The 12937-nt window shown below is 35.7% G+C and overlaps 1 protein-coding gene across 5 annotated transcripts in view; it reads left to right on the top strand.

Moving 5' to 3' along the window:
* LOC106876481 (syntaxin-binding protein 5) overlaps window positions 1-12937 on the top strand; it is a 433849-nt gene that overhangs the window by 185761 nt on the left and 235151 nt on the right. For all 5 annotated transcript variants that reach the window (XM_052976466.1, XM_052976465.1, XM_052976467.1 and 2 more), the window contains exon 5: window positions 2562-2696. In XM_052976466.1, coding sequence (XP_052832426.1) covers window positions 2562-2696 — 135 coding nt within the window. The remainder of the gene's footprint in view (window positions 1-2561; window positions 2697-12937) is intronic.

The raw sequence follows: 12937 nt of genomic DNA, 5'->3' as shown, positions 1-12937 counted from the left end.
TATGTATATATATATATATATATATATGTATGTATATTTATATGTGTATGTCTTTGTATTTGTGTTTATCCCATCGTCATCACTTGAACACTGGTGTTGGTGTGTTTATGTCCCTGTAACTTAGCAGTTTGGCAAAAGAGACCAACAGGATAAGTGCTTAGCTTAAAAAATAAGTCCTGGGATCAATTTGTTTGACTAAAATCCTTCAAGGTAGTGCTCCAGCATGGCCATACTCAAGTGACTGAAACAAGTAAAAGAATATGATATTTAAGTTTGTCAAGGACATCAGCTACACGAATAAGTGAAATTTAATTCCTTCAAGGATTGGTGTCAGCTCATAATTTGCATTCCATTAAGCCTGTTCTTTCCTATGCCATTGCTCACTGCTGCCATAATATATATTATGGATAAAGGTCACTTGCTGAAGGTCAGCATTATAGCCAATTGCATTAACCATTCCACCTCATTTTATCAATATTAGAAAGACGTAAGGTAATGTGAACACCTGTAGGTTATGAACTCAGAACGGACATGACAGAACTGAATAGTATAATTACATAATGCATTCTGGTTTCCACTCATATATTTTATTACAAACACTCGTCAGTGAGCTGATGTGGTTGACAGACCTGCTAGAAATAGCTGCTAAATGTCTCCAAATAACTCTCTGTCTTCAAAAGCGATATGGGTATTTCACAGCTAAAACACTTTTGATTGCAGGCTTTTTTTCACTTGGTGAGATAAACAATGACATGCCTGAACTAAAGGGGTTGGAATTTTACTGTTTTCAAATAATTTAATAACAATATCACGAAAAGCGTTATTTTGGTGTTTTACTGGGTAAAATTAAGTTGAGGATAGATTTTATAAATAGGTGTAGGCGTAATGTCTTCTACTATAGCCTCAGGCCAACCAAAGCCTTGTGAGTGGATTTGATAGATGGAAACTGGAAGAAGCCCATCGTATATATATATATATATATATATATGTGTGTGTATGTATTTTTGTCTGTGTTTGTCCTCCCACCATCGCTTGACAACCAATGTTGATGTGTTTGCATCCTCGAAACTTTGCAGTTTGGCAAGAGAGACTGCTAGAATAAGTACTGGGCCTACAAAGAATAAGTCCTGGGGTCGATTTGTTTGGCTAAAGACAATGCTCCAGCATGGCCGCAGTCAAATGACTAAAACAAGTAAAAGAATAAAAGAATACCAGCAATGGTCTTTGTATTTTGTTAAAAACTGGCTCCTTTTTCAGAGGAAGAATTCAAATAATTAAAAACGGTAGAGAACAGGGGGTGTGGTGCACACATATGTGTGCATGCATGCATACAAGCGTGTGTGCATTAGGGTATATTTATCATTATTCTCTATTATAGTCTATTATTATACATCTAATTTTCTAAGTATGTTAATTCTTGCTCTTCTCTTCTCTCTCAATAACAAATTAAACCTTGTCCTTTAGCAAATGAATATATTTGTATTTTTTGAGCCTCAGCCTTGTTCTAACATAAATGTTTTTTTTATTCCAATTTCTTTCCCTACCCTGTACAACAATCGCTATACTGTTGGCACCGTAATACCATTAATACTTTGTGCTTGAGTTACTTAAGCAGAGTTCACTTTATTATAAGTGTTTTGAAAACAGGGTTCCCAGTTTCCACCCTAACTACTGTATTTTTTTTTCTGCACTCACACCGACCTGAGACTGAGATATATAAAAGTCATGAATAGTGCCCCTTATCTCCTAACTTTTTCATTTCTAAACATACTTAGTAGTCATTCAAAAATAACTGCCATTTTTATGTGATTATACTATGATCTTAGGGCAGCGAGCTGGCAGAATCGTTAGCACACTGGACGAAATGCTTAGCAGTATTTCGCCTATTCCTACATTCTGAGTTCAAATTCCGCTGAGGTCAGCTTTGCCTCTCATCCTTTTGAGGTCGATAAATTAAGTACCAGCTACGCACTGGGGTCGATGTAATCGATTATCCCCCTCCCACAAATTTTAGGCCTTGTGCTTATAGTAGAAAGGATTATACTATGCTCTTGAACATACCGCAATTCCCAGGTTTTTTTAGCTAAAAATCGCCTGGAGTACAGCCATAATTATGTATATTTTTTTAAGAATCCAGCATAGAATCACTGCCAATTTTAAAAGCACTTAAAACATTAAACTGGCATAGTTCCTTCTTTTGCTTAGTTACTTAAAAATAAATTAAATAATATTTTTAAGACAATTGAGTGTATAACTTCATACCAACAGCATGCTAACTGAATCAACAATTGCTGTTGGATACATTCACAATACATAGTGTGTTTAAAAGCCATGGGCATTGAAATATATCTATTAGCAGTTAGATGTCTCAGGGCTACAACCTTTAATATATTCATTTCTACACATTCGCTGTTGTATTTAATCTGTTTTTATTTTTACACTCAAATATAATGCCACCCAACAATTTTGACTGATTTTTTAAAAATATTAAATTTGATGTATTATCTATGAGTGATTATTGATAATTGCAATTCCTTTTCTTATTTCTTTGCTTCTTTCAGTATTACATATTGCCATTTGCCTTTCCAAAGTAAGTGGTTTTACATCGGAACTGAACGTGGGAATGTACACATAGTGAACATAGAAACGTTTTCTTTGTCTGGTTATGTAATTAATTGGAACAAAGCAATTGAATTGTAAGTATAAAAAAATTCCTCTGGAATTGCCTTCTTTTCTCCAGTCATCTGTGTTAATATTTTTTAAAGAAAAATTGAGCATTTTTATAGATTCTTTAATGCTGTTTTACCAACTTTTTAAATTGACATTTTTTATCACTCAACAGTTAACCATATTACAGATTATGATATAATCATATATATTATACCATATACGAAATACTGGTTGTTTAATTAGGTAGCAGACCTCATATCTTTAATAAAGCCAAAGGAAGACATTCCTTGCAGGAGTCAAGTGGAGTAGAAGCTATTCTAAGGCTTAATTTATTGACCCTCAAAAGGATGAAAGACAAGGTCGACCTCGGTGGGATTTAAACCCAGATTGAAAATTGCAAAGTGTTTTGTTTGTGGCTCTGACGATTTAGTCAGTCTACTGCTCTTAGTGTAGATTTAGATATTAGCCTTTTATTATTATTATTTTTTTTTTTTTCTAAAGATAAAGTTTATATTTGAGACATTATAAATGTAAATGAACTCATAGTTGTACATTTTCAAATTTCAGAAAATTAGTGTCAGAACATTTTAATTTTAACATTTTAGTAGCTTTATCAAAGAAATAGTGAAGAGATATGCAAAACTAGACTTTCTGAATATAAACTATAAGCTAAAGTTTAAGAGTTCAGTATAAAAGATATGAGCATTATATAAGCACCAGTTTGATAGAGAAAAAAAGAACAACTGCCAAGCCAAGTGACAAGACATAGCAGTGGGTTTCTTGTTATTGTTCCATGCATGTGTTCATGTATATATACATATATGTTTGTGTGTGTGTGTATTTTTATCACCTATTTCATAATATTTTCTTAATTCTGTGTAATAAAGATATCAGCCATTTCTTAGCATATCTGTGGTGTTTGGCAATAAACGCTGGGGTTTTTTTTATATGTATCTTTTCCTCAATATTTGCTATTCTATTGGATTCACTGAACATATATTATTCGTGGATCATTTATCAGTAAACACATAGCAAACATTTAAATTTAATGATCAAAAGTTTCTATAATGTGAGCTTTCTCTTTGTTTAAACAATCACTTCCACACATTATTATGGACTATTTTATCAAAATATTAAAATCGATATTTTTTTCAATGTATTCCATGGACACCAAGTAATGAAATGTTTCTTTTAATGGTGAATTTTGTATGTGGTATTTTTGAAAAATTTTGCTAATTATAAAATATGGATCTAGTGATATAAACATTTAAAATAGGCTTAAAGGAAATTGATTTGATTGGCTGGAAATCAATCAATAATCAGTGAAAAATATCTGTTGAATAATTAACTCTTAACATCCTATTGAAAATTTTCTAGGTCAAAAGCACAGCTTAATCCTGTAATGATTCCATTTCAGAACAGAGATGAGTGATAGATGAAGGGGTTAGAGGTTTCTCCCTTGTATCTGAAAGGTTTTCACTTCCTTTGAAATGAATGTAAACAAGTTTAGTATGATTCCTGTGATATCATGCATTTCAGGACTGGTTGATCAATGCAGTTCCATGCAGTACTGTGTTGTACAAGAAGTTAAGAGTTAATTAACTGATCTATATTTTTTGCCATCTGTTTATTTCTTCAAATGCAAATGTTCATGCAAAATATTATTGGTGCAATCTAGTATTGACAAATATCTTCTGAGAAATACAGCATTAAAAATTTTAGTTTCTTTTATCTTTTACTTGTTTCAGTCATTTGACTGCAGCCATGCTAGGGCACCACCTGAAAAGGTTTTACTGAAACAAATTGACCCCAAGCCTTTTTTTTAAAGCCTGGTACTTATTCTATCAGTCTCCTTTGCCAAACCACTAAGTTACTGGGCTATAACCACACCAGCACTGGTTGTCAAGTGGTGGTGAAGGACAAACACACACACACACGTATCTATACAACAGGCTTCTTTCAGTTTCTATCTACCAAATCCAATCACAAGGCATTGATCGGCCTGAGGCTATAGTACAAGACACTTGCCCAAGGCACCTTACAGTGGGACTGAACTTGAAACCATGTGGATCAGAAGCAAGCTTCTTTATTTCATTAAATTTGTCACATGGGCAGTACACAGAAGCAATGCGAGCTAGACAAGCACATTAATGAGATGAGAAATGATATATACGAATGTAAAAAAATGGGAAGCAAGCTTCTTACCACACAACCATGTCTGTAATACTTTGTGACTAAATATCAGCAATTCCTTAAATGGAAGGGACATTTTAGCTAACTGAAAACACACAAAAACTATTAAATTTATTTTTCCTTTATTTCTTGGCTGTTAGAAATTTCATTGTGTAATTGGGACCTTGGTCAATGAGCTGTGTCAGTGCTCTGGTTGCATTTGTGCAACAAAAATTTTGTGTATCGCATCACTTTCTAAACAACATTTATTTGTGTGTGTTTGTATTTCTCCTTTTAGTTATCCGAAATAGCTAGATTTCTGTAAGAAGCTTATGAAACTCTAAGTCATATGGAACCAAATCAAACTGTTTTAAATAATACACTCACACACACACACACACACACACACACACACACACACACACACACACACATAGTGATCAGGATGTTTCACCCATGATAATGAGATCCTGGTTTCAATTCCCAGGCCAGCAGTGCATTGTGTTCTTGAACAAAACACTTCATTTCACATTGCTCCCGGCCACTCAGTTGTAAATGGTAACCCTGTGACTCACTGGCATACCTTTCAGGGGAACTGTTAGCCAGAGCACTGACCCAGCAGGTTGCCACCATTTGAAACTTAAAACAATACAAATTACATTGCGACAAATAGTGTATGACAATACCTGATAGTCTTATCCATACCATGATATACATTTATCTAACAGAACCATGTGCACGTTCTTCATTCGTGGGGAACAACTAGTATATGATTCTGGGAATTATATTTCTTTGGTAGTCCGTACTGATGAGAAACTGATATTTTCGGTAAGGAAATATTAATTTTGAAACTGGTTTGCGGATAACTTTGTATGTATTTATGTAATTTTCACTTGTCTTGCCCGTATACGCTTTGTTGCTCCGCTAAATTTTTCTGTGAGAACAATTCGGTCTTAGTAGATACATTACATGTGATCTTCTTCTAGCACATTAACAGTCCACCTAGTGGTCTCCTTTATATATACATATCTATCTTATCTATCTATCTATCTAGATAGATAGATAGATAGATAGATAGATAGATACAGAGAGAGAGAGAGAGAGAGAGAGAGAGAGAGAGAGAGAAAGAAAGAGATACATAGAGAAGAAAAGAGAGAGAGAGAGATTTTACACTTACATGGCAGAGATGAGCTTTTTTTCCCCCCAAATTTGTACATTTGCATAATGGTGGTGTAGTTGTTCCCATAACTGATATTTAATTGATACCATTAGGATTGAAATATTTTTGTCACTCAGATAAACAGTATGAAACAAACTGACTTAAGAGCACATTTTTTTATAAATATTTAAAAGGAAATTTTTTTTTTTTAAATGAAACACAAGAACAGCCATCAGCCAAAGGTGACGATCCTATTAAGAATTTATATTTTCATTATATTACTTTTGGACTGTTTATGTGACAAGTCATTTTCTTTCATTGTTTTCATTCTAGGAGAGTAGTTACTCCTTTTTTCTCTCTTTTGGAGTAAAAGTAATTATTTATTGTTCAATGTAAAACACAATGCTGAAAGTTCAAATCCAGTTAAATTTTAGTATTCTGTATTGTATTAATTAATGATTATTTATTTATATCTTATCATCAGTATGGATCTTCAGTGTGGGGCACAGAGAGTAGATTGAAAGCTACTTGAAGTTATACTCTTTATATTGTTCGTTCTGTTTTCCATCATCTGTTGATGCATATTTTTATCACGTTATATCACACTGATATCTCTATATCTCATTTATATTGATTTCTTAGATATGCATTAGACATGTGCATTAGATAGATATGTGCATAGCCTTGAATTGAGTTGGCAGAGGGTAATAGTTAATTGCATCATCTGCAGTATCTAACTGGTACTTTATCGACCCCAAACAGATAAAAGACATCCTTTTGCATTTAAACCAGACATATCAGGCCCAAATATTCTACCTGCTTTATGTTTAAAACTGATCAGATCCAACTTTTCATGTTTACACTACAATTTCATTCTAAAAATAAAGAATCATATCATTGAGATCTTGAAGCCAAGAGATAATGCTCCTCAGTGGTTAGAGCATTGGGCTCACAGTCATGAGGTAGTGAGTTCGATTCCTAGACTGGGTTGTTTGTTGTGTTCTTGAGCAAGACACTTTATTTCACGTTGCTCCAGTCCACTCATCTGTAGAAATGAGTTGCAGCATCACTAGTGCCAAGCTGTATCAACCTTTGCCTTTCCCTTGGATAACATCGGTGGCTTGGAAAGGGGAGGCTGGTATGCATGGGTGACTGCTGGTCATCCATAAACAACTTTGCCCAGAGTTGTGCCTTAGATGGTAACTTTCTATGTGCAATCTCATGGTCATTCATGACCAAAGGGGGTCTTTTACCCGTACCCTTACATTGGACAGTAATCTGAATGCTAAAGCGTTAAAGTAGGATTTGAACTAAGAGCATAAAAAGGATATCTAAATACAGGATTTTACAAATATTTTGTTTTGATTTTAGAACCAAAAGACAAACAAGTGTAATGGTTGTTAGTATATCATAATGGTTAAGATGGCACCCCCCACCATGTAATCATGTAATCCCAAAAGGATGAAAGATAAAGTTGACTTTTTGTATGTTAGGAGACAACAATATTTCATTGAGAGAATTCATCACAAAACAGTAAATTAAAATACACCCTTAATTGTATTGTTGTTATCATTATTGTTGTTGTTATTGTTATGGTGGTTAAGGTGGCATATTGACAGAATCATTAGCATACTGGACAAAATGCTTAGTGGTGTTCCTTCTGGTTTTACATTCTGAGTTTAAATTCTGCCAAGGCTAACTTTGCCTTTCATCTTTTTAGGGTCAATAAAATAAGTACCAGTTGAATACTGAGATCGATGTAATCAACTTACTCCCTACCCCAAACTTGTTGACCTTGTGCCAAAATTTGAAATCATCATCATCATTATTATTATTATTATTGTTTTGGTGGCAAGCTGGCAGAATTGTTAGCACACCGGACAAAATGCTTAGAGGCATTTCGTCCATCTTTACATTCTGAGTTCAAACTATGCCAAGGTTGACTTGGCCTTTCATCTTTCCAGGATCAATAAATTAAGTACCAGTAAAGCGGTGAAGTCAATATAATTGACTAGTCTTCTCCCACCTAATTTTAGGCTTTGTTCCTTTAGTAGAAAGGATTATTATTATTTTATTATCATTATTATTATTTTATCATTATTATTATTTTTATTGTTATCATTATGATGGTAGTGGTGGTCGTTTTAATCAGGTTATCTTGTTTTCAGGACACTGGATTGCAGTAATAAATAGTAGAGCAGCAGATTAAAATGCCTTGTGGTATTGCAGCTTTGTCAGTTTTGCTTTTCATCTTAGTTTTGATGAATATTTACAATAAATAATGTAAATATAGATTCTAATGACAAAGTTAATAGTCTGGAAAGATTATAGTCTTAACAAACAACTCATCTCAGTCATTTAGACATCTTTTAATGTATTCCAGTATTAAAACACTGGATTCTACATATCTCTCTCTTTCTCTCTCTCTCTCACACACATGTGTATATATGCATATCTATCTCTCTATCGATTGATCGATTGATAGATAAAATACATACCAGTCGAGCACTGAGATCAAAGTAATTAACTACCCACCTCCCCTAGAATTTCAGGCCTTGTGTGTAAAATAGAAATTATTATTATTAAGGCAACGAGCTGGCACAGTCGTTAGCATACCAGGCAAAATGCTTAGCGGCATTCCATCTGTCTTTACATTCTGAGTACTGGAGTTAATGTAATCAACTGGAGTTAATGTAATCAACTGGAGTTAATGTAATCAACTAGCCCCTTCCCCCAAATTTCAGGCCTTGTGACTATAATAGAAAGAATTATTATTGCTATTATTATTATTATTATTATTATTATTAGTAGTAGTAGTAGTAGTAGTAGTAGTAGTAGTAGTAGTAGTGTGATGGTGTTGGTGGTTTTAATCTCATTTTCAGGAAGTAGATGCTTTTGGAAAAGTAGGGAAAGGTGACTTTAAAGCTAGATGAGAGGGAACAGAGTGGAATTTATGTGTGTCTTGGCACCACCTCCTTTCAGCTAGCGTAAAAAGGGTAAAGAGTGCGTACATCATGGACATCAGAGATGAACTATAGATAAAAGATGTGAGATTTCTCAACTTGATATTAATACTGCCTCTGTCACTAATATATATATTTTTAACAAGCTCACTGGCTAATGGCACTGTTAGTCTATATATCACTTGTGGGGAAATGAGTCACTGCTGTCTCTAGCAATCAAGTGTCCATCATTGACAAAACCACGGATGGTTGAAATCACATGATCTGGTGGTCTCAGTGCTTGAGGCAGTTGGGGTTTGTTTCCTCACTAGTGATATAAACAAAAGTGCATTTTGCACCAAAAGCCAATATGAGAGTTTCTCTTGTGGTTTTTACCTCAGTATAGTTTATTCTAACAGAACATCCATGTTTAAGTAGGGATAAATAAATATGATGAACACTAGTTCAGTCCTTGCTGCTCCACTCAGGTGAAGTGTACAGGCTGAGGCTGAAACATTTGTGACCATGAGATACCTGCTGATGATGCAGAAGGGTTTCCAACATTGCAATGGGTTTAGAAGAGCTTGTAAAACTTCTGAGTAGCTCCTACAGTTTCTGCATGGGACAATGCATCTTTGCTGATTGTTTCACCTATTCTATTTTCTTTCTGTCCTTAGGAAGATCAGCATAGATTCCTGGATAGTGAGAGAAGCTTGGCAAGAACAGCAGAATGTGATGGGATCCATGATTTGAGAGTAATAGAGAGACATTGTCGAAACCAGTAGTCTTGTCGGCTTGAATTGACTGGTGGTGCTTTTGCACTTGGCATGAATGTGTATACATTGATGAAACTGGTGTTGTAGAATGGCTTAGCTTGTACAATGCTGTGGTCATCAAAGCAGTTGACTTCAGAGAGGGGTGAGGTGAGGTTTTTATACTCAGTGCAGAAAGAAATATAGTTAGAGGGTTGTTGGTGGTAAAAGAGTTTGGAGATCTGTAGAGGAAGCAGATGTGTTTAGAAAAGTAGAGGGAGGGGACTTTTTAGCCATTGTAAATGGAAGTCCTTTCAGCTGAAACCCAGATGAGAGGGAGGAGAATAGAGTCTATATGTGTGGGCACCACCTTTTGACTGATGTAAAGACCTAAAGAATGCATGCATGCTGGACATCAGTGATAGACTATAGATAACAGATGTAAGATTTGTTTCAGAGATTAATAGAGTGGCTTACATGCTTGTATGAAGTGATGTGAGGAGTCTAGTTTGCATCAAAGTCCCCCAGATATTACAGCAGACTGACTGTTGTGTTTTGTTGGGTTCTTTTTGTTTTTGTATTTTTTTCTCTTGTTAATGCTTAGAGAAGTATAGAAGGTATTGAAGTGTCATGAGGTAAAATTAAACCCCTGACCCATACGCCAGCCAGAGACTGAACCCTACCATTGAGCATCTGTGGACCACAAAATAAAATGGTCACATGACATCTTCATCTGTTTCCTTCCTCCTTCCTCACACACACTGCATGCAAATTGCCCATACTGTTGTCCAAGACTCGTATTTCTCAACCATTCTCCTATCTCTCAACCATTCTCATCTCTTGGCCATTCTCATATCTCTTGGCCATTCTCATACCTCTCGACCATTCTCGTATCTCTCGACCATTTTCCTATCTCTTGACCATTTTCCTATCTCTCGACCATTCTCATATCTCTCGACCATTCTCGTATCTCTTGACCATTCTCGTATCTCTCAGCCATTCTCGTATCTCTCAACCATTCTCATAAGTCTCAGCTATTCTCTATTTGTCCAATAACCTCCCTTTCCAATTAAAGAAGTTCTAAAGCAGCGAACTGGCAGAATCATTAGCATGCCAAGCAAAATGCTTAACAGCATTTTGTCCATCTTTATGTTCTGTGTGGAAATTCCACCAAGGTCATCTTTCCCTTCCATCTTTTTTGGTGGAGGTCAATAAAATAAGCATCAACCCAGCACTGGGGTTGATGTAATCGACTTAACCTATGCCCACACAATTACTGGCCTTATGCCAAAATTTGAAACCACTTAAAAGAGACTCAGGAACAGCATGAATATTGAAAATTACAATTTTTAAATCTCACAACATGAGATATTCAGCAATAGTACTTCGGGCAGGAATTTGGAAGCGCCACCTCTAGCCGAGCAATTATTCTGTGCTGACGAAAAGAAATAACCCAGAAATCGTGATACACAGATATTGTTTTGAGTTGAGTGGGGGTGCTAGATTCCCTTGTTCGAAAATATAAGGACACAGACCGTGTCGTATAACCAGCTGGAGACGAAGTTTCCTGGGGCTAAATCACAGCAACATTAGTCCTAAACCAGGACTGCCATGTTATGTAGGCAAACAATCTTTACTACACAGCATGAATAGTCGTCGGACATCAAAGCAATCTAACACTTCATGTACGCACTACTCAAGTGTGGTGTTCACCAAACAACTTACGCCTGAAAACAAATATATTGATATAAGTCATTTATCCTAATCATGATCAACACAATACTTACAGAATTCAAACTAGCAACTACAGAATGTTTTTGTTTTCTTTTCATTTGATGCCAGGGAGTGTGTGGCGGTGGTGGATGGGGGGGGGGGGGTAACAAATATTATTGGCAGCAGCATCTGATAATATTTGTTCCAAGGGATTCCGTTAACTGCCAATTGGTCCCCGTGGAGGTAGAAACAGTTTTTGTGTTGTTTATTTTATTATTATTTTAAATCTGTTTTTTTCTTTTTTGGCTGCCAGAAAATGATACAGGTGTCAGATATTTCGAGTGAACAATACAAGTTACATTTGATCTAAGGACTAATCTACATCTCTCACTTACCCACACCTGCTGCATCAATAAAAGCTGTGAAGAATCGTTTGCATTCCTAAATCTCCGACAAAACCTTATAGATAAATCTATAAATGACAATTATACTGACTAATAAAATAGTTACATGACCTCCCCCCCACAGCATGCAAATTACCCATACTGTTATTATCCAAGACTCATATTTGTCAACCATTCTCCTATTTCTTGACCATTCTCATATCTCTCAACCATTCTCATATCTCTCAACCATTCTCGTATCTCTCAACCATTCTCCTACCTCTCGACCATTCTCCTACCTCTCAACCATTCTTGTATCTCTCAAACATTCTTGTATCTCTCAACCATTCTTGTATCTCTCGATCATTCTCCTATCTCTCACCCATTCTCCTCAATCTCTCTCAGCCATTGTCATATCTCAACCATTGTCATATCTCTTGACCATTCTCCTATCACTCAACCATTCTCATATGTTGCAGCTATTCTCTTTCTGTCCAAATTACATCAACTCTTATTTAAACTTCAGACCAAAAGACAGTACCTGCCCATATGTGGATTTTGCTTTCTTCACCACTCATTTTTCTCACCTAGACAACAACAACAATGACTTTCAGTTACTCTGTCTCGAAGCCCCTCTTCTCCACTCTTCTATATGCATATTCATCCACCACTGCTCTCTGAACTCCTTCAACTACTACCAACTTTCCAGCCATGTCTTTTCCTGCACTGAAGACATCCATTTCACTTCACCCCTCTGGTCAGTCACAGTTGAGAAATCTTGTGAAAACTGTCAACACCAGTAAAGCATCTGACCATGGCTAACATGAATTTTCTGTCAAAATTGCCCACCCATGCATTCCATCTGTCTCCCATTCTTTAGCTTAGCAGCTTCCTGTTAGATCACACTGGATGGCATATGTTGATGGAGCTCCATCAGACACACTGTTTTTTTTTTTTTCAACTTGGATGCATCCTAAGCATCAACCACATACAATTTTGACCTCTCACACTAAATCTATTCTGACTCCATAAACAGAAATTTGTCATCATCCTTCAAGAGTGTCAGGTCAGTTGTGTCTGTTTTGGCAACAAAGACATAATCAATATCCAAAGAAACACTATTGCACACCACCACCCTTATTCCCT

The sequence above is a fragment of the Octopus bimaculoides genome, chromosome 24 (assembly GCF_001194135.2).
Source record: "Octopus bimaculoides isolate UCB-OBI-ISO-001 chromosome 24, ASM119413v2, whole genome shotgun sequence".
Classification (NCBI taxonomy): domain Eukaryota; kingdom Metazoa; phylum Mollusca; class Cephalopoda; order Octopoda; family Octopodidae; genus Octopus; species Octopus bimaculoides.
The sequence above is the reverse complement of the archived record's forward strand: the minus strand, read 5'-3'. Positions and strand labels throughout refer to the sequence as shown.